The sequence below is a fragment of the Pipistrellus kuhlii genome, unplaced genomic scaffold (genome assembly GCF_014108245.1).
Source record: "Pipistrellus kuhlii isolate mPipKuh1 unplaced genomic scaffold, mPipKuh1.p scaffold_m20_p_6, whole genome shotgun sequence".
NCBI lineage: Eukaryota > Metazoa > Chordata > Mammalia > Chiroptera > Vespertilionidae > Pipistrellus > Pipistrellus kuhlii.
This window is the reverse complement of record NW_023425562.1, coordinates 20,874,596-20,897,001: the sequence shown is the minus strand read 5'-3', so window position 1 is coordinate 20,897,001 and position 22,406 is coordinate 20,874,596. Positions and strand designations below refer to the sequence as shown.

The following is a 22,406-nucleotide window of genomic DNA, read 5'->3' as shown; positions in this document are numbered from 1 at the left end:
CAGTCAGGTAAGGACACATGGGAGTTACAATTTTCAAGACACACGGATGATGAAACTCAATGAAGTGCGGCATGGAAGCAGAAAAATCCAGCCCTGGTGGGTTACCAAGCAATCTCCCCACGGTGACGGGCAGCGGTATCTGATTAAGGGCCGGGTGCTGAATACATCATCCCAGCAGGCCCCAGGGCCCCGGCCATCAAAGGCCCCAATTGTGCTGTCTGCAGGGAGAGCCCCAAGCCCATGGGACTCTGCTGCTTTTAAAACTCTGTAAGCTGTTCCGATGGCAAGCACACACAAACAGCAGTCCCACGGCTCCCCTCGGATCAGCAGCATCCGTCACCGTCCAATTGACATGCAGTAGGAAGCAGGAAGTGCTTGGTCTCTGGTCATTCATTTACAGCTACTACACAAGTCATACGTCCGGGTTTTAAGCCAAAGAATCTCTGAATATGCACTGCCGAATCTAAGTGTTCTTTCTGGTTGCAATTTACGATGGATAGCTCTAGTAAGAAGAAATCAGTTAACTTGGCTATCTCAAAAACAGTCAACAAAATTCTCCATGTTCAAAATGTATTTCTGCGTATTTTAAAAGCTTGCTAAACAAAAAAACGATTCAGAGAATGCAATTTTAGGTCATAGTCCTACTGGTATTATCATATACCCTGCTCTCCATATTCTAAAACATAGTTTCTTTGGCTTTATTGAAAAGCGAACATTTTAAGAAGAAATATAAGCATATTCATGTGGCTTTCCCCTTTCTTATCATGTTACTGTAAAACTAGACTTGCTTTACAGAAAAGCAATCCATGATTATTAATACCTCTCAGGACTGGTATAGATTCAATTCTCTTTCTTAAATCTCTCAAATCTCCTGTAACAGTTGTAAAAATGACAGTGACAAAAGACACAGCATTTGATTTTCAATTTCTTGAGGACAGGGGCCTAAATGCTTATTTGTTCTTCCCACTAGTTCACAGATTGCGGGCATGTTCCCCAACTGCTATTTGGTGGGGAACGTCTGGCCCTCGGGCTGTAAAAGGCCCTCAAAACCATTTGGTCTGGCCTTGCCAAGGCATTCGAGGGGAGTTCATGAAATGTTCGACCAACGATAGCAGGCTACTTCTTAAGCTGGTAATTTTTGTATGGCCCGAGAGTGATGTTATCCATATTCAGATTGCCCTTGGCAGGCAAAAGGTTCCCACCCCTGCTATAGACTGTTCCTGCGTCCCTGACAGGTCTGTGGATGATAAAGAGACCACACAACTTAGAAACGATGTTGTTAAAATTCATTCTCTGTGGTGACTGAGTGGCTTTCCTGTCCTGGTCCCATGCTATGTCGCGTTGCATAAACAATGCAGACTGCATCGTGTTGCATAAACAATGCAGCCCGCATGGACGAGGTACGCTCTGGAGGGCATTGGAGACCCTGCCTCAGGGGAAAGGTAAGCCATTTCACGCAGAGACCGGATACAAATAATAAAGAATCATGACACTGTCTGTCCCCAGGGGTTTATTTTGGAGCTCTTGCCCCATCTGCAAAGAGCTAGCCACCACTTATCAAACCACTGCCAAATGAGTGTCGGGGAGACCGGTCTTGTCCGCCTTAGTTTTCCAGCCTCTATGGACATATCTGCTTCCATCCATGTCAACAAACGACACTTCTCCCGAAGAGAACGGGGCAAGCACGGCTGGCTCAGGGCCAGGGTGAGTCCAGAGAGGAAGGATTAGGCTGTGTGGGCTATCTGACACGTGCCCCCAGGACTCGATTCTGCTGCTGACGCACAGAGGCAGCCGTGGACCCATGATGACATGGGTGGGACTGTCTTCTAAAATAAAATTTCATTTACTTAAACCAGCATCTTTACCATCACTGCTACTGTGATTCTGCAGAATCGCCTTCAAAGAAATAACGGCGACGCGCACTAAAACAGGTTCATTTGCTTTTCGTTTTCCTGAGAAGTGCATAATCTTGAAAGGGAGGAGAGGTTATTTGGGGAAATCACAAATATCCACATGAAAAGTTTAAAAAGTGAGACCCTCGATGGAGGTTGGGCAGGCAAAAGCGCAAGAACCTTTTGAGAGAAAGGAGACTAGAAAATGCATGTCTCCTTCTGTCCGCGCTCTGGCCAAGGGGGAAAGCGCCGTTAACCCCCTCCCTCTGCCGGGAACTGGAGCTGTGAAGAGCATCCTTTACAGCCAGGTGAGCCTTGTGTGTTTGTCTGAAGCACAGCCAGTCAGAACATTTTATAAGGTATTCCAATTTTCTGAGTACCCAGCAATCCAAGTATCCATCAACTTATAACTGATCTTCAATCCAAATTACCATGGCTATTTGTAGCAATATTTTTTCTTCCAAGCCGAGTCAGAAAGTTGGCTGAAATCCCACTGCAAAATCTAAAGGCACCTTTTAAATGACCAAACACGAGTCAGCGATTTGGGAGTTGGAAAAAGCTAAATTCCGTTTAAGTGATTAATTCCACTTCCATGCCAACAGTTACTTAAACGTATTTAAAAGTCTATAATAAGCTACTAGAAAAACATGGCCTCGGGGTTGCCATATTGGTAACCACAAACGATTAACCTTGACTTTTTACCATCATTAGAACAGGCTCTAAGTTATTCACTCGCGTGGCTTGTTTCATGGCCATGACATTGAAACCTTCCCATACTGTTTCTCTGGCCCTGAATGCTCTCGAGATGCATGCCCAGATTCCCAGTTTCTTCCGAATGGAATTTTCCTCAAATATTTCGTGTTCAACAGATGAACATGCAGCCTTCCCCCACCTTCATCACCACCGTCGTCACTGGAGTCACGAGGAGACTCCAGATGGAAAGACGACAGATCTCTACCCTCCTGAGAGTGAGGTATGGCCATGGTAACGGTGAAATGTTAGAGGGGAGTTGGGGGCATCACTTCTGGGCACAAGCTAGAAGGAGCCGGTGTGTGATCTGCCACGTGCTCTCTCCTGCCTCAACACATGTGGAAGCATGCACCGGGCCCACAGGCCTGGGCCCTGCGATGAGGATAGTGACCCCCCAGCCAACTCGTGACAAACACGTAGGAGAACGAGGCACAGATGCACCTCTGCTGTTGCAAGGTACTGACACTGTGGTCAACCCCTGCTTGGCCAATCCTTCCCCTTCCCTCTCCCCCACAGATGGCTCCACGTGGGCTCTAAGTCCAATGACAAGGGTCCTTCGAAGTGGAAAAAGGTGGAGGGAGATTTGAGACAGAGAGGAGGCCGAGATTGGGGGGATCGTCTCCTTAAGCTACCAGAGGCAGGAGGAGTCCCCCCAGCTTGTCCCCACAACTGCCCCAGCAAATGCACCCCCACCCCCTGGGTTCTTCCTCCAGAGGCATCAGCACCTGAGCCAGTAACCCCCAAACTAAGACCACTTCCCTCTTTCTCATGCCCCCTACTCAAGCATGAGTCCTAGGAATCTCACCTTCAAAATCCCCTCCCCTCCATATTCTCCCTTATCTAGTTTGGGCTAGAGGCCACCTCTCTTCTGATGACAAGCCTACAGTTTCCAAATGTTTCCTGCTGGAAAGGAACATCCAAAATGGTGCCAGGACGATCCTTCTGGAGACTAAATCTGACTGGGCCTTTCCCATACGGAAAGCTGTCCTCATCTCCTCGGGGTTCGAATTCCTGGGCATTTGAGGAGCATTGGTCAGCAGCCCCTGGGTGAGGCCTCCCAGCTGCCAAGACGCATCACTGGTCTGCACGCTGGTCTCGAGGTGTGATGTGGCCATAGAACTATCTGTAGACTATGTAGCTCACAAGCAGTATTTTGTAAAATGTTCGAGTCTATGAAATAATTGATTCTTAAAATGAAGACTGGAGTGGATTCAATTTTCCCTCAAATTCTGAGAGAGAGAGAGAGAGAGAGAGAGAGAGAGAGAGAGAGAGAGAGAGAGAGAATATCATTAGCTAAAAGGATGTGTACCAGGTCCAAAGCGTGTACACTGAGCCCCTTGGGAGACGGGTACTGATGGAGAAGTTCACCTGCTCTCAGAACACACATCGCTGTAACATTGCTGTAACTCATCATGCGCTCATTTTTACATGGGAGTTCATAAAAATTGGGGCACCAGTGGATTGTGTTAAGGCACCATCTGTCATTTGGAAGTGGGGGTGGGGGAGGAAAGCCACCAGTTTAGCCACAGGATAAAGGTCAGACTTCAGCACATCACAGCTCCTTGGTGTTTTCATACACTGAGCACTGGGAGGCCCCGAGTCCAAACTCAAGCCGCCAGCAGGGCTCCGCTTCCTGCAAGACCCAGGGAGACTCCTCCTGCCCCCCTCAGGGAGGCCTTGACCTTGGGCTGGATCCCTCCAGTCCGGTCTCCTCTCTGTCTCAAATCTCCTTCTGCCTTTTTCCTCTTCGAAGGACACTTGTCATTGGATTTAGAGCCCACTCAGAGCCATCTGTGGGGGGAGGGGGAGGGAGGGGAGGACCAAGCAGGGAACTTACATGCACATAGGCAAAACCCATGGACACAGACCCTGGTGTGGGAGGCCTGGAAGGGGCGGGGCGGGGTGGCGGGGGTCCATGGGGAAAAAGCAGAGAGGACATGTGTAATACTCCAACAAGAAAGATAAAGAGAAAAGACTGCTCATGACACCCCCAAGACCCCTTTTCCAAATAAGGTACCCACCTTCCAGCCCTTTGGACACAGACATAATTTTGGGGGACCCACTACACTGTGGATGTGTGGGTACTGAAGAGCCCGTACATCAGGCCCAGGGGACACCTCTGTGTGGCTCAGGGACAGTCCTGGAACTGTGTTGGATGCTGGAAGCAGAAGGATGAACATGGAAGACACGGTCCCTGCTCTCAAAGTCGGAGTCTGCTGGGGGTACAGACACCACGCTGCTCTTTGAAGGGGGAAAGGGAGCAAGAGGAGAAATCACAGCATGGGAGAACATGACAGGGAATCATTTAAATTTAAATGGAGCCCTGATAGTTCCTCCAACAGAGACCAGTAGTTCAGAGAACAGCCCTTCGTGTTCAGCTTCGATGATCGCCCCCTCTGCTCTGGGCGACCACGAACAGTCCTCGCTGCCCACGTGTGCTTTGCCCGTTAAATGTCGGCCTCAAAGGCGCTCCCAGGAAGGACCACCACTCCTGCCATGCAGGATGCCATCTCTTGTCACACAGTTGTTATTTTACAACCACCAAGGCATAGCTGATTAAACTAGGACATGCCATTTGTTATGGCATGTCCCAATTCCAGGAAATCTAAAACGTGCACCTTAGAATCAGTGAAACGTGTTCATTTCCATTTTAAAATACCTTCTCATGACGCATCAGGACAAGTTAAACAGCTTGTGCCCTAGCTGGTTTACTCAGCGGTTAGAGCGTCAGCACAAGGACCTGAGGGTCATGGGATTTGATTCCGGTCAAAGGCACAGACCTTGGTTGCAGGCTCCATCCCTTGCCCCGTTGGGGCGCGTGTGGGAGGCAACCAATCGGTGTGCCTCTTTCACGTGGCTGTTTCTGTCTCTCCCCGCCCTTCCACTCTCTCTAAAAATCAATGGGGACATATCCTCGGGGGGTGGTGACACACAGCTTGTATCCGAACAGTGCAACCGAATCTCAGGGCTCTCCCAACGACATTTCACAGCCGCGCTGGCCTCCCCCAGCCTCAGGATAATCCCACCTTCTTCCCAGGAGGTCAGGGTAGCTACACAGAATGCAGTAAGTCCTAGATAGGACATATATATATAGGGCCTCTGCTAGGCTTCAGGTAATCCGAGAGGTCAGAGACGGGGAAGGCGCTTGGAAACTCTGAGCTGCAGCAGGAGTGGGTGGCTGCTGGGACTGTCCCTTCTCTTCTTGTCCGGAACCGGCTGGCAGGTCCGAAGGTGAAGAAGAGACTGTGCACCTGTGAGATACGTGGAAGGTCCAAGACCCCGGGCAGAGTCATTCAGACGAGCTTTCTATCCATCAGGGGGCACCTGGACCCTGTGCAGGGCCCACGGCAAGAGCAGGGAGCGAGCCGGCCCCCTCGGGGGGAGGGGTTGAGAAGGACACATCTAAGGAGAAGTGACACCGTTTTCCCACACACCCAACTCCCCCCTAACAAAGTCCCTCATCAAATGCAGGGCTGAGATGGGTCGTAGTTGTACACAAACTTCACGGAGTAAAGAAATGAATGTCCCAGAGAAGGATGGGTGCTGTGGGTTCTCTCTTCTCCCCGATTCTACGTAAGCCCACCACCCGGGATTTGACATGGAGACCGAAGGCCCACGCTGCCCGATGTTTTCACTTACAAGATTTAACTTTGGTCCTTGCATGTGAAATTAAGAGGAACCAGGAAGACAAGTTCATCACTTCGGGGTGGTAAGAAAAATGGAAGAGAAATCTGCTCTAGGTCTTTAAAAACGACCTACTGGGTGTCACTAGGGGATTTTTAAAGCAATGGACACATGCATTCATGCGTCGTGTGTTAAAGCGTGCCCATCATCCATAAGATAACGGGGAAATGCACTTTCAATGAAAGGAGTCTCAAGTTAAGTGCAACTTGCAAATGCTTCCTGAATTCTGAAAGGCTCTCTTACACACACACACACACACACACACACACACACACACACACGGCAGCTTAGTCAAGTATCATTTTAAAACAAATCCTTCCCTGGAGAGAACTTACTGCCAAAGCATCTGGACTGTGCTTCCAGGAGGCATATAACAAGTTACTATCATTTCCCAGGCTCAACAGGGAGGCGCTGGCTTTCAAATGGATCAAACCTCTCCAGGAGAACAAACCTCAGGCCTCCTGCAGCCACTGGGGATGAGGTGGGAAGTAAAGTGAGAGGAGGGACCACTTAGTCACAACTCTGGGGAATAAAGGATTGTTTTCAGATTTAATTAACCATCTATGTTCTTTGATCATAGCCCAAGACAGGTGTGGCTGACGTGTGTTACAAAGCAAAATAAATTCAACAAAAATAGTTCAATCCAGTAGTCAAGCATTCTTTTGAATAAGTGGGTTGGCACCACAGCAGTCTGGGAGAAAATAAAATTCTTACGTCATATGCAAAAATTAATTCCAGGTGGATTAAAGACTTACATTAAAAAATTCATACACCTTCCTAGAATATCTAAGAGAGTACAATTACAACCTAGGGGTCAGGGAGGTATTTCTTAGCCAAGAGTGAAGACACAGGGAAAAGAGGCTTGTCTATCCATGTTAAAATGGATAATTATCCTATATAATAAAGAGGTAATATGCAAATTAATCCTCAGGCCCTCACAAGATGGCTGCCTACGAACAGGCCGGATGGGAGTTAGTGAGGGACAACTAAACCACTGAACAAGCAGGCTGTGCAGGGCGACCAGGCTGGTGGGGAGGCCATGAGGGACGACCTCAGACTGAATAAGTAGGCTATGTGGAGCAACCAGGTTTGCAGGGGGGCTGTGAGGCGTGACCAGGCTGGTGGGGGGGAGGGGCAGTTGAGGGTGACCAGGTCAGTAAGGGGGGCAGCTGGGGACGACCAGGCAGGCAGGGGAGGTATTTAGGGGCAATCAGGCCGACAGAGGGGGGCAGTTGAGGGTGACCAGGCAGGCAGGCAGGCAGGCAGGTGAGCGATTAAGTTAGAAGTCAGCCCTGCCACAGAAGTGTCTCAGATTCAATCCTGGTCAAGGGCATGTACCTGGGTTGCAGGTTTGATCCCTGGCCTTGATCTGGGAGTGTTTGAAAGAAACCAATCTCTCTCTCTCTCTCTCTTTCTCTCTCTTTCTCTCTCTCTCCCCCCCCCCCCCCCTTCCTTCCCTCCCTTCCATGCTCTAAAAAAAAATTAAACAAAAAATAAAAAAAATAAAAATCAAAGGGAAAAATATCCTCGGATGAGGATATGATATATATATATGAGAGAGAGAGAGAGAAGGCTGGGGACTGGGGGGGAAGGGCACTAAAAGATAATCTTAAAGCCAGCTAGTACTTCACTATCAACAACTGTCACCTCAACCCTCTGATGAATACTATTTATAGTCCTCAGGTGCCGATGTGGTAAAGGAATACGTATTTTATTCCCCGTCAATCACAGCCCATACATGGAAAGAAAATTAAACTAGACCCCTCTTCTCTTATCTCTGGGTTTCTCCCTCATAGCCGTTACATTGACGTTGACGTTTATAGAGCTATTCAACAGGAGAAATGAAATGACATTCAACCTATCATGTTTGCTTCTCTCCAGTCTGAACGTTACCTGTAAATCTGTCCTTATCCTTTCACACACAGTCTAAGCGTCAACAGGCTCACAAGTTGCTATAGTCCATCTCTTTCAAGAGAACAGGAATTTGTGTACAAAACTCCAATGGCACAGCATGTAGAACTTAAAAGAGTTCGTTATGAGTTACATGTAAAAAAATTTTTTTTTTAATTTTATAGTCCAGGGTGGTGTGGTTAAGTGGATAGAGTATAGGCCCATGTACCAAAGGGTTGCAAGGTTCAACCCCTGGCCCTGGTCAGGGCAAGTGTGGGAAGCAACCAATTGATGTGTCTCTCTCATATCTATGTCTGTCTGTCTGTCTGTTTGTCTCTAGCCGCCCCCCTCCCTTCCCTCCCTCTCTCCTCACTCTCCCCCACTCTCTCTAAAAATCAATGGAAAAAATCCTTGGGTGAGGATTACAAAAGAATTGTTTTATGAACTTGTCAATTTATTTTTATTCTTTTAAACCACAAAGGGATAAACCTGGTTTATCAGCTTAGCTTCACACAAAGCACAGGAACTGATCAGCAACGATGTGTCTGTGGGGACCGCCCCGTGACTTGAACTCAAATACAATGATAGTTGTAAATACTCAACAGAGTTTACCAAGACTGGCATGAGGTTATCTAACTTCCTACAGTGGACGGGGATTCCTTCTCTCAGAGGACTGGCCACCACTTCCATCCCATTTCAGGCTGGCAGAGAAAATAGAGTAATTACAGTCATTCAATCTCAGAAACAGGTAAAAAAAAAAAATACAACTTTAGAAAAACAGAATGGAAGTTTAAAAAGAGTAAACTCATATGAAACCTGGAGATCCTGTATAACTATCTTGCATAAAACCATCAGAAAGGACACTAGGTTTTAATTTTTATTGAAAAACAACTCTCCCAAAAAATTGAACAAATGGCTCAGAAAATTCACAAAAAAATATAACGAAATTATTGATGCTATCCTACTAGTAATCAAAGAATACAAACTGGAATAAGTATCAATTGTTAAAATGTCTAAATTAGCTAAGTCTATATAACTCCTATGATATCCAATGATATACTAAGTACTAGGCTCTACTCACTCACTGGTAATGGTATAAACTTTCCTGGGTACAAGGGAGCAATACATATCAACAATCAAAAAATAATAAATATTGAATACTATCCCCATTTCCAGGAACCCCGAATAATGAAATGTGAAATTGACAAATTTAGCTACAAAGACATCCTCAAAAACATGACGCTCAAAACAACCAAATGCCTAACAACTGGAAAATTATCAGGCAAATAATGGTTTATTTATACTAATAAAAGGATAATATGCTAATTAGACTGGACGTCTTCTGGACATCCTCCGGACAAAGCCATGGTGGCTGAGGCCAAGGCAGAGGTGATTAGGGGTGATCAGGCTGGCAGAGGAGAGCAATTAGGGGTGATCAGGCAGGCAGAGTGGTTAGGAGCAATCAGACAGGCAGGCAGGTGAGTGCTTAGGAGCCAGCAGTCCCGGATTGCAAGAGGGATGTCCGACTGCCGCTTTAGGCCCAATCCTGCAAGGCCTACACTGGCAGTCGGACATCCCCCAAGGGGTCCCAGATTGGAGAGGGTGCAGGCCGGACCGAAGGAACAAATTTCATGTACGCCCGGGGCCTCTATTGGTAATAAAAGCATACCACTCACTCATGACAGTTTTATTTTCAAAGAATATTACTAAGGAAGGAAAACACTGATGATGTAATGCAAAATTTAAATACAGTTTCATGTATAGTTTGGTGTCACTTTTAGACATAGTCTCCATTTACATGCTATGCATGCACAACAGGGAAATGTTAATAATGGTTACATAGCAAGTCATGTAAAAGTACGCACGCCAAAAAAGAATGCGAGGGGTGCCTTACAACAATTTTTCCCACAAGTGCACACCTTTGCCTGGTTCCCTTGTGAAGTGCTTCCACCTCCGATAAAGGGGCCCTTCAGGAAAACCACTCAGGCTGTTCGCTCATGCTGGGGGACAGAGAGAGCAAAGAAAGCTGGGGCAAGAAGTTCACCCTCTCTGTTCTGCTAAGCCCGTGGTCGGCAAACTGCGGCTCACCAGCCACATGCGGCTCTGTGGCCCCTTGAGTGTGGCTCTTCCACAAAATACCACGGCCTGGGCGAGTCTATTTAGAAGAAGTGGCATTAGAAGAAGCTTAAGTTTAAAAAATTTGGCTCTCAAAAGAAATTTCAATCATTGTACTATGGATATTTGGCTCCGTTGACTAATGAGTTTGCCGACCACCGTGCCAAGCGACCTAAGCCAGTCAGAGAAAGATGAGTACCACATGGCCACATGATTTCACTCATATGTAGAATCTGATGAACAGCATAAACTGAGGAACAACATAGACCCAGAGCCACAGAAGCATGGAACAGACTGTCGGACCTCAGAGGGAAGGCAGGGGAGCGTGGGTGGGAAGAGATGAACCAATGAGCTTGTCTGCACATATGCATCACCCACGGACATGGACAATGGGGTGGTGAGGGGGAGGGGAGGTGGAAGGGAGGGGGTGGAGAAAGGCATATGAAATACTTTCAACACTAAAGAGTAAAATAAAAAGAAGTTCATACTCTCATGGCCGAGGAAGAACCTGAGCAAAGACATGCCAGGGAACCAGGGGCCGATGCAGGACTATTTTATTAGAGAATTTTGAACAGGAAAGAAGAAGTGAAGGCGTCAGAGCCAAAGTGTGAGTGGCAGAGGCCGTGAGGTGGCTCTGAGCAGCCAATGCTCTCTCCTCCCGCAGCAGGAGTGTCCGGGCAGAGCGCCCACAGAGGAGCCGTCAGCTCCTGCCTTCCCGCCCACAGCGGGCGTGCGTGATGTGCAGCGAGGAATCGGTGGCGAGCCACATCCCTCTGCCTTGCCTGCTGTCTGGGATGCAGACGTGAGGGCCGGAGCTCCCGCAGCCACGGAGGACCAGGAGGAGGAGGAGACTCTGCTGAGGATGCCAGAGCAGAAACGCAGGAGCAATCTGCCCTTGATTCTGTGGCTCCGCAGGTCAGTCCTGGACGCTGTCCCTTCAGACGTCCTTCATGTGGAAAAGGAAGAAGGCTCTGTGTGGTGAGCATAAGCCACTTTTTTTTGGGTGAGGTGGGGTGTGGGAGGGGGTAGGGTGGGGAGTGGATCCTGAAATGAACCTTGTCTGATGCGCCTGGCCACAAGGAGCCTGTGAACACTGCTCCTCTCAGCGGCTCCCTTCCTGCTAGCGAACCAAAAGATGGGACAAACATAAACACGGGAAAACAGCAGCGGAGCATCTGCCTGGAGCTCGATGCCGCTTACTTTACGTGGGGAATCTGAACCGTCGACAGCTCTCTCTCGCATCGCGTCCCTAATTAAATTGCTGTTAACCTGGGTCTGGCGCTTGCCTGGTTTTGTGGGACAGTGGTCCAAGGCAGACATGGATCTGGCGTTACTTTCAATGTCAGCCTGAAACAGACGGACACGGGAGATCCTGGCACATAAGAGGCTGAGGCCCAGGAATGAGGATGGAAGGGATGTGGGTTCCTGGACGCCAACCGCCTGGGCCCAGCGCTGCCGAGGGAAGAGAGAAGGAGCTCGGAGTAGCCCTCCGCCAGGAGCAGCCCTGCACAGGGGGCGCCTGGGCCATGCCAGGGGCCCCCTCCGCATTCCTTTAACCTGTTTTGTGTGTGTGTGTGTGTGTGTGTGTTTAATGGATGACAGAACCTGTTCTAACCAGTGCTTCCTCACTACCCATGAGGTAACAGGTTATGTTTAAAACTAGGAAAGTAAACATTTGCCCTGGTCTGGTTCCTTGTGATATTTGAACCCAGTTCCCCGCTGGAAGGAAAAGAAGGTCCATGTGACCTCATTACCAAGAGCAAATTTTCCTTCCTGCCGCCTGAAGTCTGGCACTGAGAAAACAGTCATCTTTAAAAAAGCCCTGACCCGGCACATTTTCCTGTGCTGAGTGGGCGGCCAGGGATGCAGACACAGGCCCCGCTCATAGGCCGCGGCAGGCCCTTCTGAGCTACAGCCAGGCTCCGGCCCTGCAGGGGTCCAACATGAACCCCAAGGACACAGGTCTTCCCAACTGAGACTGGCGTTTCAGATGCAATAAACAGGTAATCATTAAACAACCATGATGTCCAAAAGCCCAAGTATGTTTAAATACTCCAAACCAGCCCTGGCTGGTTTGGCTCAGTGGATAGAGCTTCGGCCTATGGACTCAAGGGTCCCAGGTTTGATTCCGGTCAAGGGCATGTGCCTTGGTTTCGGGCACATCCCCAGTGGGGGGTGTGCAGGAGGCAGCTGGTCCATGTTTCTAGCTCTCCCTCTCCCTTCCTCTCTGTGAAAAATCAATAAAATATATATATTTTAAATAAATAAATTAACAAGTAAATACTTCAAACCAGGCTTAAGAACGAGCAGCATCTATCACAGGGACTGGCCTTGTAATTATCCGTAATTCACCCACGGTGCCAGAAAGGGGTGTGGGGCGGGGGTGGGGGGGAGGGTGGGCATTTTGTCCTCCTTTCGCTGTGCACGATGTTCCTGAAACGGCAGACAAAATGCAGTGTCTGGGAGTAAGACACCACGGTGTCAAGTCCGTCCTGGGCTATTCTAGGCAATGACAAATGTACCAAATTAGCCGTTGTAGGGTTGTGACACTATATAAACCAAGTGGCTTGCTTTGCCAAGAAGTAAAATCCCCTTGGTGCCCTGAGAAGATGAGACAAGGATGGCTGAGTGGTTAGCTGAATAGCCAACCGGGCCTTTTCGTGATTGTGGTAAAAGTTGACGAGTGCCAAGGATTTATGGCATTCGAGGCCATGTAAGGTTAAAAACTCAATGACATAGCTATGTGTCATGGGTAAAGGCAGCATCTTATTTCAGAATGAAAGAACTAGCAAGGAAGCAAAAAACATCCAAAAATAAATTGTAGCCCTGATCGATTTGGCTCAGTGGATAGATCATCGGCCTGCGGACTCAAGGGTCCCAGGTTCGATTCCGGTCAAGGGCATGCACTTTGGTTGCAGGCACATCCCCAGTAGGGGGTGTGCAGGAGGCAGCTGATGGATGTTTCTCTCTCTCCCTTGCCCTCTGTAAAAAAATCAATAAAATATATTAAAAAATAAGTTGTAATTTCTAGAAATAATTTAAAATATTGATAACTAATAACCCTAAGAATCATGGTTTCATTATGAGGATCCAGCTTTCCTACTCTATCTTTCCTAACTGCTAATGTTAGGGCCCACCATCTTAGTCCCAACGTTTATGTTTATATGAATAAAGACTGTCTCCATTGAAACAGAAGTGAAATTCGACTTCAGACCCGTGGAGGTCACAGTCAGCTTCAGTAATATATGTTGGACCTTAACATTTTTAATACTGAAATTTGCTCACACATTCATCTATGAAATGCTTATCAAGCACCTTCTACATACTGAAATATTTTAGTGGCTATTTTATATTTTGCCAAGTATGACAAACTAATACATAACCCAGCAAGGAAAGTTATTTTTTTTAAAATATATTTTTATTGATTTTTTTACAGAGAGGAAGGGAGAGGGATAGAGTTAGAAACATCGATGAGAGAGAAACATCGATAAGCTGCCTTCTGCATACCCCCTACTGGGGATGTGCCCACAACCAAGATACATGCCCTTGACTGGAATCGAACCTGGGACCCTTTAGTCCACAGGCAGACACTCAACCTACTGAGCCAAACCGGTCAGGGCAAGGAAAGTTATTTTTCAGGCTGCACGTAACAGCTGGTGCTCTTACGACAGCCCTCCTAAAGAGAAGGACCTGATGAGTTTTCCTAGAATTGCAGCTCCATCAGTGAGAAGACAGAAACCTCAAACCGAAATAAAAGAGTTTAACAAGCCGGTCTCCTAGTGCGTGCTGTTTCACAAAGGCAGCCAAACGCACAAGAGACCAACGTACTCTCCCTTCAACTGTGACGCGGCCCCTCGCAGTGGTGGGGCCAGCTTTCCTTCCACCGGTGGCCTGGGCATCTAAAGACTTCTACTGGCCGTGGAGCTACTCGTTGAAGACTTTCAAAACAGCCATCTTAGTTGGAAAGCAAACAGCGCTATGCCCGACTCCAGTCTGGCGGGCCTCCATGTGTAGCCCCATCCACGGTCCTCCCCAAGGTCCTCTTCCATTCCTTTTCATAATCGTTAGGCACGGACCATGGGAGAAGTGGTCACTTGACGAGAGGAACAGTATACAAAAGAAGACTCAAGAAACCTGAGTAGTATGCCGAAGCCGGTTTTGCTCAGTGGTAGAGCGTCAGCCTGCGGACTGAAAGGTCCCAGGTTCGATTCCGGTCAAGGGCATGTACCTTGGTTGCGGGCACATCCCCGATAGGGGGTGTGCAAGAGGCAGCTGATCGATGTTTCTCTCTCATCGACGTTTCTAGTTCTATCCCTCTCCTTTCCTCTCTGTAAAAAATCAATAACATATATTAAAAAAGAAAGAAAGAAAGAAAGAAAGAAAGAAAGAAAGAAAGAAAGAAAGAAAGAAAGAAAGAAAGAAAGAAAGAAACCAGAGTATGTATAACAGGACCGTCGGCACATTTCTCCTGACAGTTACGTAGGCACAGGTGCTCCGGAAGTCCCCGCCGACGCCGGAGAAGCAGCAGTGAGAACGCGCCACACGGGTCCCCGAGACTCGGAAGCATGTGACCAGACTCACAGGCAACTCGGGGCTTCGGCAAGAGCTCCTTTCCTAACTCCCCACGCTGGTTCCTCCCGGGCTCAATCTTGGCTGAGTTAGTTGCTAACACTTTCTCTGATGAAGACCTTATACCACTTTTTCTTTTTTTAAAATAACGTATGGATTGCTAAACCAATAACCTAGAATCCTCACAAGAAAATAGACTAGCATTACCCGGAGCATTTCCCTCCGTTTCTTTACCTGCACAAGGACAGGAAGATCTATGACCGGTGGACTCCTGCTGCCTAAACGATACCCTGTGAGGCCTGCCCCACGCTGGCCGGCACCTCCCTGCATCTCATTTTGCAACACACATGCCATTTCACCTAGAGCAGTGGTCGGCAAACTCATGAGTCCACAGAGCCAAGTACCAACAGTACAACGATTGAAATGTCTTTGGAGAGCCACATTTTTTTTAAACGTAAACTTCTTCTAATGCCCCTTCTTCAACATAGACTCGCCCAGGCCGTGGTATTTTGTGGAAGAGCCACACTCAAGGGGCCAAAGAGCCGCATGTGGCTCGAGAGCCGCAGTTTGCCGACAACAGGCCTATACTATTGCAGTGATTATCAGAATAAGTAGATACGCAAAAATATAAGCTCCCTGAGGCCAGCGGGTTTGTCTCGGGTTTGTTCAGTGGTGTCGCCCCAAAACCTATAACAAGACTTGACACATGGTAGGGGCTTCAGAAACATCAGCTGCTTGAATAAACAACTAGTGAATAACCATGAGCTACATGGGCAAAGTATAATGTCTGCCCATTTCTTCTGCGTGAAAAACCAAACCAAACCCACAACCAAAGGGGTTAAGAGGGCCTGGCCAAGACCGCAGGACTATGAAATGGCAATGCCTGGACTGAACACAGATCTCCAGGTTCCAAATCCTTTCAGCCATCACCTCTGTCCCCGGGGGCACAGGCACCCTCTCTCAACAGAGAAGGCCGAGGGACATGAAGCCACACAGAAGCACAGAGCATCTTCCCGAAGCAAGATTTATACTAAGTTACTTTAGGGAAAATATTTATACTAAGTCACTGTAGGGAAACAGTCCAGGAATCTATATAATAAAAGCTAGACATGCTAATTAGACCGGATGAAGGTGGGGGCTGCAAGGAGAGCCGGAGTCCTGGGTGCCTGCCGGCGGCCAGAGGGAAAGGAAGGCCCGCTCTGGCATGAATTCCGTGCACCGGGCGTTCTAGTATACAGTAACATCGACCGCGGAGCAGACTTAGAGAACTTACATTAATTCCAAAGAAAAAGCATGGATCTAAAAACACCTCTTATATCTGCATACAGCCGCTTGGGGCCTCTCTTTAGTCTGAATGTCCATGTTCCTGCCCCCGTGGCTCTCCAGGCACTTTGGTGATAAAGTGAGAGAAGCGGGCAGCACCAGGCCAGGGCTGGGGCCAAGGTGCCCCAGTCCCAGCACAGCTGGAGATCAGAATCCACTCTGAGTCCCCCCTCCCCCCGCTCCCAACCTCCCCACATACAGCTGGACAGCAGAGCTTGCTGCTGATCTGCCTGAACAGCTGCCTGGACTCCCACCTCCTCTCTCTCTCCTGAGTCCAGCGGGGATCTCCTTCCCTCCGGTCAACAGGACCACAGCCCCTCTTTCCCAGCTCCAGACTGGCGTTCCTGGAACTGGGACACATGTCTGGGGTATGCCAGCAGTTCTCGGGGGTCCCCCTCACACCTGTAAGAGAATCGATCTCCAGGTTCCCAGCTTCCTAACAAGTGGTCTGCCTGGGATGTGAGTGAGGGCTCCTGTCCCAGGAGGGAGGGGAGCTGTCCTTCAACACCTCCCGTCCCGAGGCCCTTCCCCCACTTTGCAGGAGACCTGCACTGGCTGCACCTTCCAGGTCTCCAAAGGGCAGGGCGGAAAGGCCTTGGGCAGGGGAAGAGGATCGGCTACCATGAGGGGTGATCTCCTGATCTGGGTAACCACTGCCTCTGAGAGTCAGGTAATCCCCAAGTCCTGGTGTCAAACAGCCCGGAAAACAAGCCCAAGAGCCCTGTGGCCAGAGGTAACACAAAACACTGGGTGTGAATCTATATACTTTGTGTTGTTGTCACAGGAAGTATCACAGAATGACCGGGGCACCTTTAAAGATAAAAACACACCAGAAACCGTACAACCTATAATATAAAACCTTGGGGTAGACTTCTGTAGGAGGAAGGCAAATACACATTTAAGGAGAAAAACGAAAGGTGTCAAGTTTTTTAACTGTTGAAGAACGTATTCATGCATTAAAACAACAACAACAACAACACACGACTGATACCAAGAATCAAATATAGATCCCATTAGAATTCTTAAATTCGTGTAGCCATTTAATTTTAAAGGTCAGTATGTATAATATGCTGCAAATGACATCCTTTCAACTGTTTAAATTTAGGATGCAGACTTCCAGGAATTAGCCTAAAGAATGTGCTTAGGGAACAGAGTGTCACAGGATTTTTAGGAGCCTGGGGAGCAAGTCAGCTGGAAGAGCACTGTTCCAGACCAAGCCTCCAGAACATTCTCCAGACGGAGGACGGAAGGGACAGAGCAGGACCGGTTTCCCGCCTGCGCAGTTCTGAGCACCTGCTGACCCTGGTCCCACAGCCGAGCTCCTAAGACCTGCGGTCACCTAACTACCTGCTCTCATTGCATCGCTGGCCGGGGCCGGCCCCTGGCTGCCCAGCTGTGTCTCACTCCTCACAAGAATCACCAGAGTCCTTCACTCTGAGTTCTTGAGGAAGATTCCCTCGGCCATGCCCAGAAAAGCTCACTCATTCTGTATTTACCTTTTCAGAGGATGACAGGTCTCGCCACTGGGGATGGAATAGTGAATGCATCTATCGGACTGGCATTTCATGAGCGACAGGCACAGCGCACAGACGGGAGGCGTGCTCCTTGGTATGTAGTTACTATTCTAAGTGTGGCAAATGTATGGAGGAGTGACCTCGACATGGGGACATACCCTGGGCCTCAGCCTCCACTTTTTCCCTTCTTTCTCCAATTTCATACTCTCGTCCTCCCTCTCTCCAGCCCCTCCTCTGGGAAGCAGGACGTGGTCTACACATGATGGATGGGGCCAACACTTAAGTCAGTGCCTACACTGTTTTTAAAATATTGACTTCCCGGGCCCCGGGCTCCCCAAGAGACAGTGGGGCTGTGTAGAGCAGAGGTGAGCCCCACTCTACACCTGCTCCCCTTTCGTCGGCGGAGGTAGGATGCTGAGCTACACAGTCTGTCTTGAGTCCAAAGGCCAGCTGGAATCCCTCGTCAGCATTTCGCAGGTATGTCCATTCCTCCGACCCTTGGGTTCTCACAGTCCTTACAATCAGGCTGCTGAGGACTTCGGACAATATGCACCACGCACCTAGGGGTGAACCCCCACACAGTAGGCATTCAGTCGCCAGCACTTACGAAATCAGATGTTTTAGGTTCTTTAATGATTGCCTAAAAGTTAGCCAACACTTTTCTCTTGGCAAAATGTCAACTGGTGGCATGTTTTCCAATCTCTTCCTAGTGTCTTTTAAAACGAGTGATTTGGAAAATGACTACCTTTCTCGTCTAAGTATAAGGTGTGTGTATGTGTGTGTGTGTGTGTGTGTGTATGTTTAAAATGTACCTGTGGTACTAACATCGGCAGAAGGACAGACACAGGGCGAGGACCGCAGGAAGCTGAGGATTCCCCATGTAGCATCTGTGCATTTATCACTGTGGCTGCATGTCCTAAGCACTGTTCTGAATGAAACATGTTTAAAAGTAAGCATGGAATCTACGACCGATGCTTCCAAGTTTATCCATATTTAATGGGTAAGCTCGCACTTTTCCCCATCAAGCAAGCAAAGTTTTTGTTCAAAGATACTTAACAATTCTTGTGTCACCTTTAGTCTCTAAGTCCATGTGACAATGTGTGTGTATATACCAAGGACTTGGAAAGGACTCCCATGCATATTCCACAAGGCCGGAATACATCCTAACCCAAACTTACCGAATCATGTCCGTTAACTATCTCACAACTTACAAAGCAGCTTGCTGACCACCACGGGGGACGAGGCTGCATGGTACAGTCATCCCACTGGATGTTACACAGCTATTAAACGCAAAGCAAGAAGCATTTAAATAAGATGTTTAAGCGGCAGAAGCAAGGCATAAAGCATTATGGAGCTGTGATTTCAGAGTTGTGTGTGCCACTGTGATTCTCAGTGGCAATAAGAAATCCACAATAAAGAATTGGAATTGCACACAGGGATCAAAACCCGCCCCCCAGTCTGAAAGGGCGCAGTGTTGGCCCGGCTACCCACGTCCCGATGTTAAACAGCCGTGTGGGACGAGCACACTGCTGATTCAGACCCTTTTTATGAATGGCGGGGACGGCAGAGTGGTTAGGAACGCTGGAAGTTATGCTGGCAACTGGAACTCAGCCTCCTTCAGCTTTCCGCTGAATGGAGCCTTGGGGAGACTTCACGCCCCACGCCCGCCCCAGTGCTCTCTGCCTCACTAAGAAGTTTTGCGGAGTGGGGGGGGGAGGGGGGTGTCAGAGCTGAGACCAGGCTGGGAAGGTGAGCAGGGCTCACAGCCTTCCACTAGACACAATTCTGCACAGGGAAAAAGGAAATGAAACACTACATACACACACACACACACACACACACACACACACGATCCAGGTCTGCAGAAGCACACACTTTCCCACCCCTATTCTAAGCAGAACTCTCTGGAAACACCGCCTGTCCCTCCCTTTCTGGGGGGATCTGTACTTCATGACAGTTTTAAAACCCCCACTTCGCTCCCAATGCCCACCATGACCACCACCCACCCAGCCAGGCCAGCAAGCAGGCCCGGCTGTCCTCCAGCTTCCTGAACTTCCAGGCATTTGTCACATCAGAGCTTCCAATTCTAACCCTAACCCCACACAGATCAGGAACAGAAGAAAAGTGCCCATTGACACGCCTCCTGTGACACACAGCTCCTGTGACACAGGCCTGGGCTCCACAGGAGAGAGAGAGAGAGCCACCCAGATCCCTGAGACCTGGAATAACTAACAGCTTCCTGCTCAGAGCTCCTCTAACTCGGCTAGCATGACCTTCCGCAGCCAGCCCAGGGCCCAGGGCCCCCCAGGGCCGCCCCGCTGCAGGGCGGGCTTCCCTCTGCAAACAGCCCGCGATGGTGGGAAGCCAAAGTCAACTGCAGCCACTGTGCACACACAGGAGGAGACAACACACAACCCCACACCTCCACGGCCACCCCGCAGGCCACTGCTCCCCGCCGGAGCGGTGCCTGCTCGCTGGCCCGGATGCACAGTAGCTACCGGTTTGCATATGTCACCGCAGACCAACAGCTGGGGGAGAGAATGGAGGGGGGGAGGAGAATGAGGGGGGGGGGGCTGTCTGCTTAGCTGCTGGTGGTCCGTTTAAAGAAACACCTACAGGCATCTCTTCGTCCCTAGCTCAGGTTCCATCCGTGCAGTTTCGGGGGCTTAGGCGATTTCCAGGCTGCACACGCGCTCACCAGGGACCTCAGCATGCCATCACCCCTGCGGAAAGCCTGGTCTACACCCGGCGCCAAGTGACTCCCATTCCGGTCCCACACAGCAGCCAGCCAGCGAGGACAGGTCCCCGGGACCTGCGACCCCTTTCCTGGGCCACCCAGGAGCCTTTCCCCTGAAACCCGCTGCTCCTTGTGGGGGCGAGAGGGGCGAGCACCCCAAATGCGGACTCCCCCCTCCCCTCCAAGCAGGAATATTTGGTAAGAAAGTTGCTTAAGAGACCTCTCCAGGGTTTCCCAGGTGGGAGGCGGGCGGGAGAGACGGCTGGCCTCCCACATGACCGTGTGCGGAGGGTCCCTCCACCCCTGGGTTGGTGTTTTCCGGGCGTCCTTCTCCATGACCCGGACCTGGCCCGGCTTCCCCGTCTCCCCGCGGCGGCCGGGCCGGACAGACCGCGCCAGGGCTGCGGCAGCCGCGCCGCCGAGTCCACGCCGGGCGGGCACCCCTCCCTCCATCCCTCCCCGCCGGGACCCCCTCCCCGCCGGACCCCCCTCCCCGCCGGACGCCCCTCCCTCCCCGCCGGACCCCCTCCCTCCCCGCCGGACCCCCCTCCCCGCCGGCCGCCCCTCCCCCCCCGCCGGACCCCCTCCCTCCCCGCCGGGCCCCCCTCCCTCCCCGCCGGGCCCCCCTCCCTCCCCGCCGAACACCCACCCTTCCCGCCGGGACCCCCTCCCTCCCCGCCGGACCCCCTCCCTCCCCGCCGGACCCCCTCCCTCCCCGCCGGACCCTCCTCCCCGCCTAACCCCCTCCCTCCTGGCCGGCCTCCCCTCCGGCCCCCGCGGGGCGCACTCACCGCTGTCCAGCCGCGCGATCTGGGGCAGCCGGTACGTGCTGACCAGCAGGTCGAGCGGCACGGCCACCGGGCTCCACTTCACGTCCTTGAGGCTGCAGCCCAGCGCGGGCTCCATCGTCCCCGCCGCCGCCCGCCCCGCGCCCGCCGCCCGCACCGCCGCTGGCGCTGGCGCTCTGGGCGCGGAGGCGCGGGCACCGGGGCGGCGGGAAGGGGCGCTCAGCGGCCGCCGCGGGGCATGGCCGGGCGCCCCGCTGCCCTCAAGCCCCGAGCTGCCCGGCGATGGCCGCGGTGGCTCCCGCTCCGCCTCCTCCGGCGCCGGGTGCGTGGCTGCGGCGGCCGCCGGCTCGCCTCCTCCTCGGCCCCCTCCTGCCCTCCGCCCCGAGCGAGTGAGGAGGAGCCGAGGGTCCGAGCAGCGCCATAGCAGCGCTCCCAGCACCGACTGACCGCCACGGGGCGAGCAACGCCTGCGCGGCCCAGACACCGCCCCCGGCCCGCCTCCCGCCCCGCCTCCCGGTCCCTCCGGTCCCTCCCGGTGCCCCTCCCGGCCGCCCCCCTCCCTTCCCCTCCCCGCTCGGCGGCAGCTCCCGCCCGCCCCGCCGGCGCTCCGCGAGCTGGGCTCTCGCTCCCCCGTCCGACCGGTCGGGGCCCTGCAGCCTGTGGGTGCGCCGCGCGCCCAGCTCCTCCGGGCCCCGCGGGGGTGGGGGTGGGGGGTGGGGTCTCAGGGTCCCCGAGGCCTGGCGTCAGGCTCCCCTCGTCCCGCAGTGGCTAATGCGGGCCAAAGGGAACGGCTGGGAGGCTCCTCTGCAGAGATGCTGGCAGGGCCGGCAGGGGCCTCGGCGTCTCCCCACCCTGCAGCCCTGCAGCACTGCACACTGGCTGACCCTGCAACCGGCTGACCCTGCAACCGGCTGACGCTGCAACCGGCTGGGAGGGAATCTGTCCGCCCAAGTGAGCTTGGGCTACTGCGCAGGGTGAGAGGCCCAAGCTGGGAGGAAGCTGATGGAGGAGGGTACCCACCTAAGGGAGGGTGATCGTCCTGTTAGGACCTCCATGGTCTGAGCCAGCTCCTGGGGACCGGGGCAGGAGGCCGCCAAGGCCGCCACCACTGGGCGCGCGCTAAGGGAAAGGGCAGAGAGGTCTG

The 22,406-nt window shown here is 51.3% G+C and overlaps 1 protein-coding gene across 2 annotated transcripts in view; it reads right to left on the bottom strand.

Moving 5' to 3' along the window:
- The window catches only part of GAREM1 (GRB2 associated regulator of MAPK1 subtype 1), a 138,155-nt gene extending 116,427 nt beyond the window's left edge, over window positions 1-21,728 (bottom strand). Inside the window, exon 1 of one of the 2 annotated variants that reach the window (XM_036417641.2) lies at window positions 21,266-21,728. In XM_036417641.2, the coding sequence (XP_036273534.1) occupies window positions 21,266-21,380 (115 nt within the window). In that variant the 5' untranslated portion in view covers window positions 21,381-21,728. The remainder of the gene's footprint in view (window positions 1-21,265) is intronic. The other variant, XM_036417640.2, reaches the window with a different exon arrangement.
- Between the last annotated feature and the right edge of the window lie 678 nt (window positions 21,729-22,406).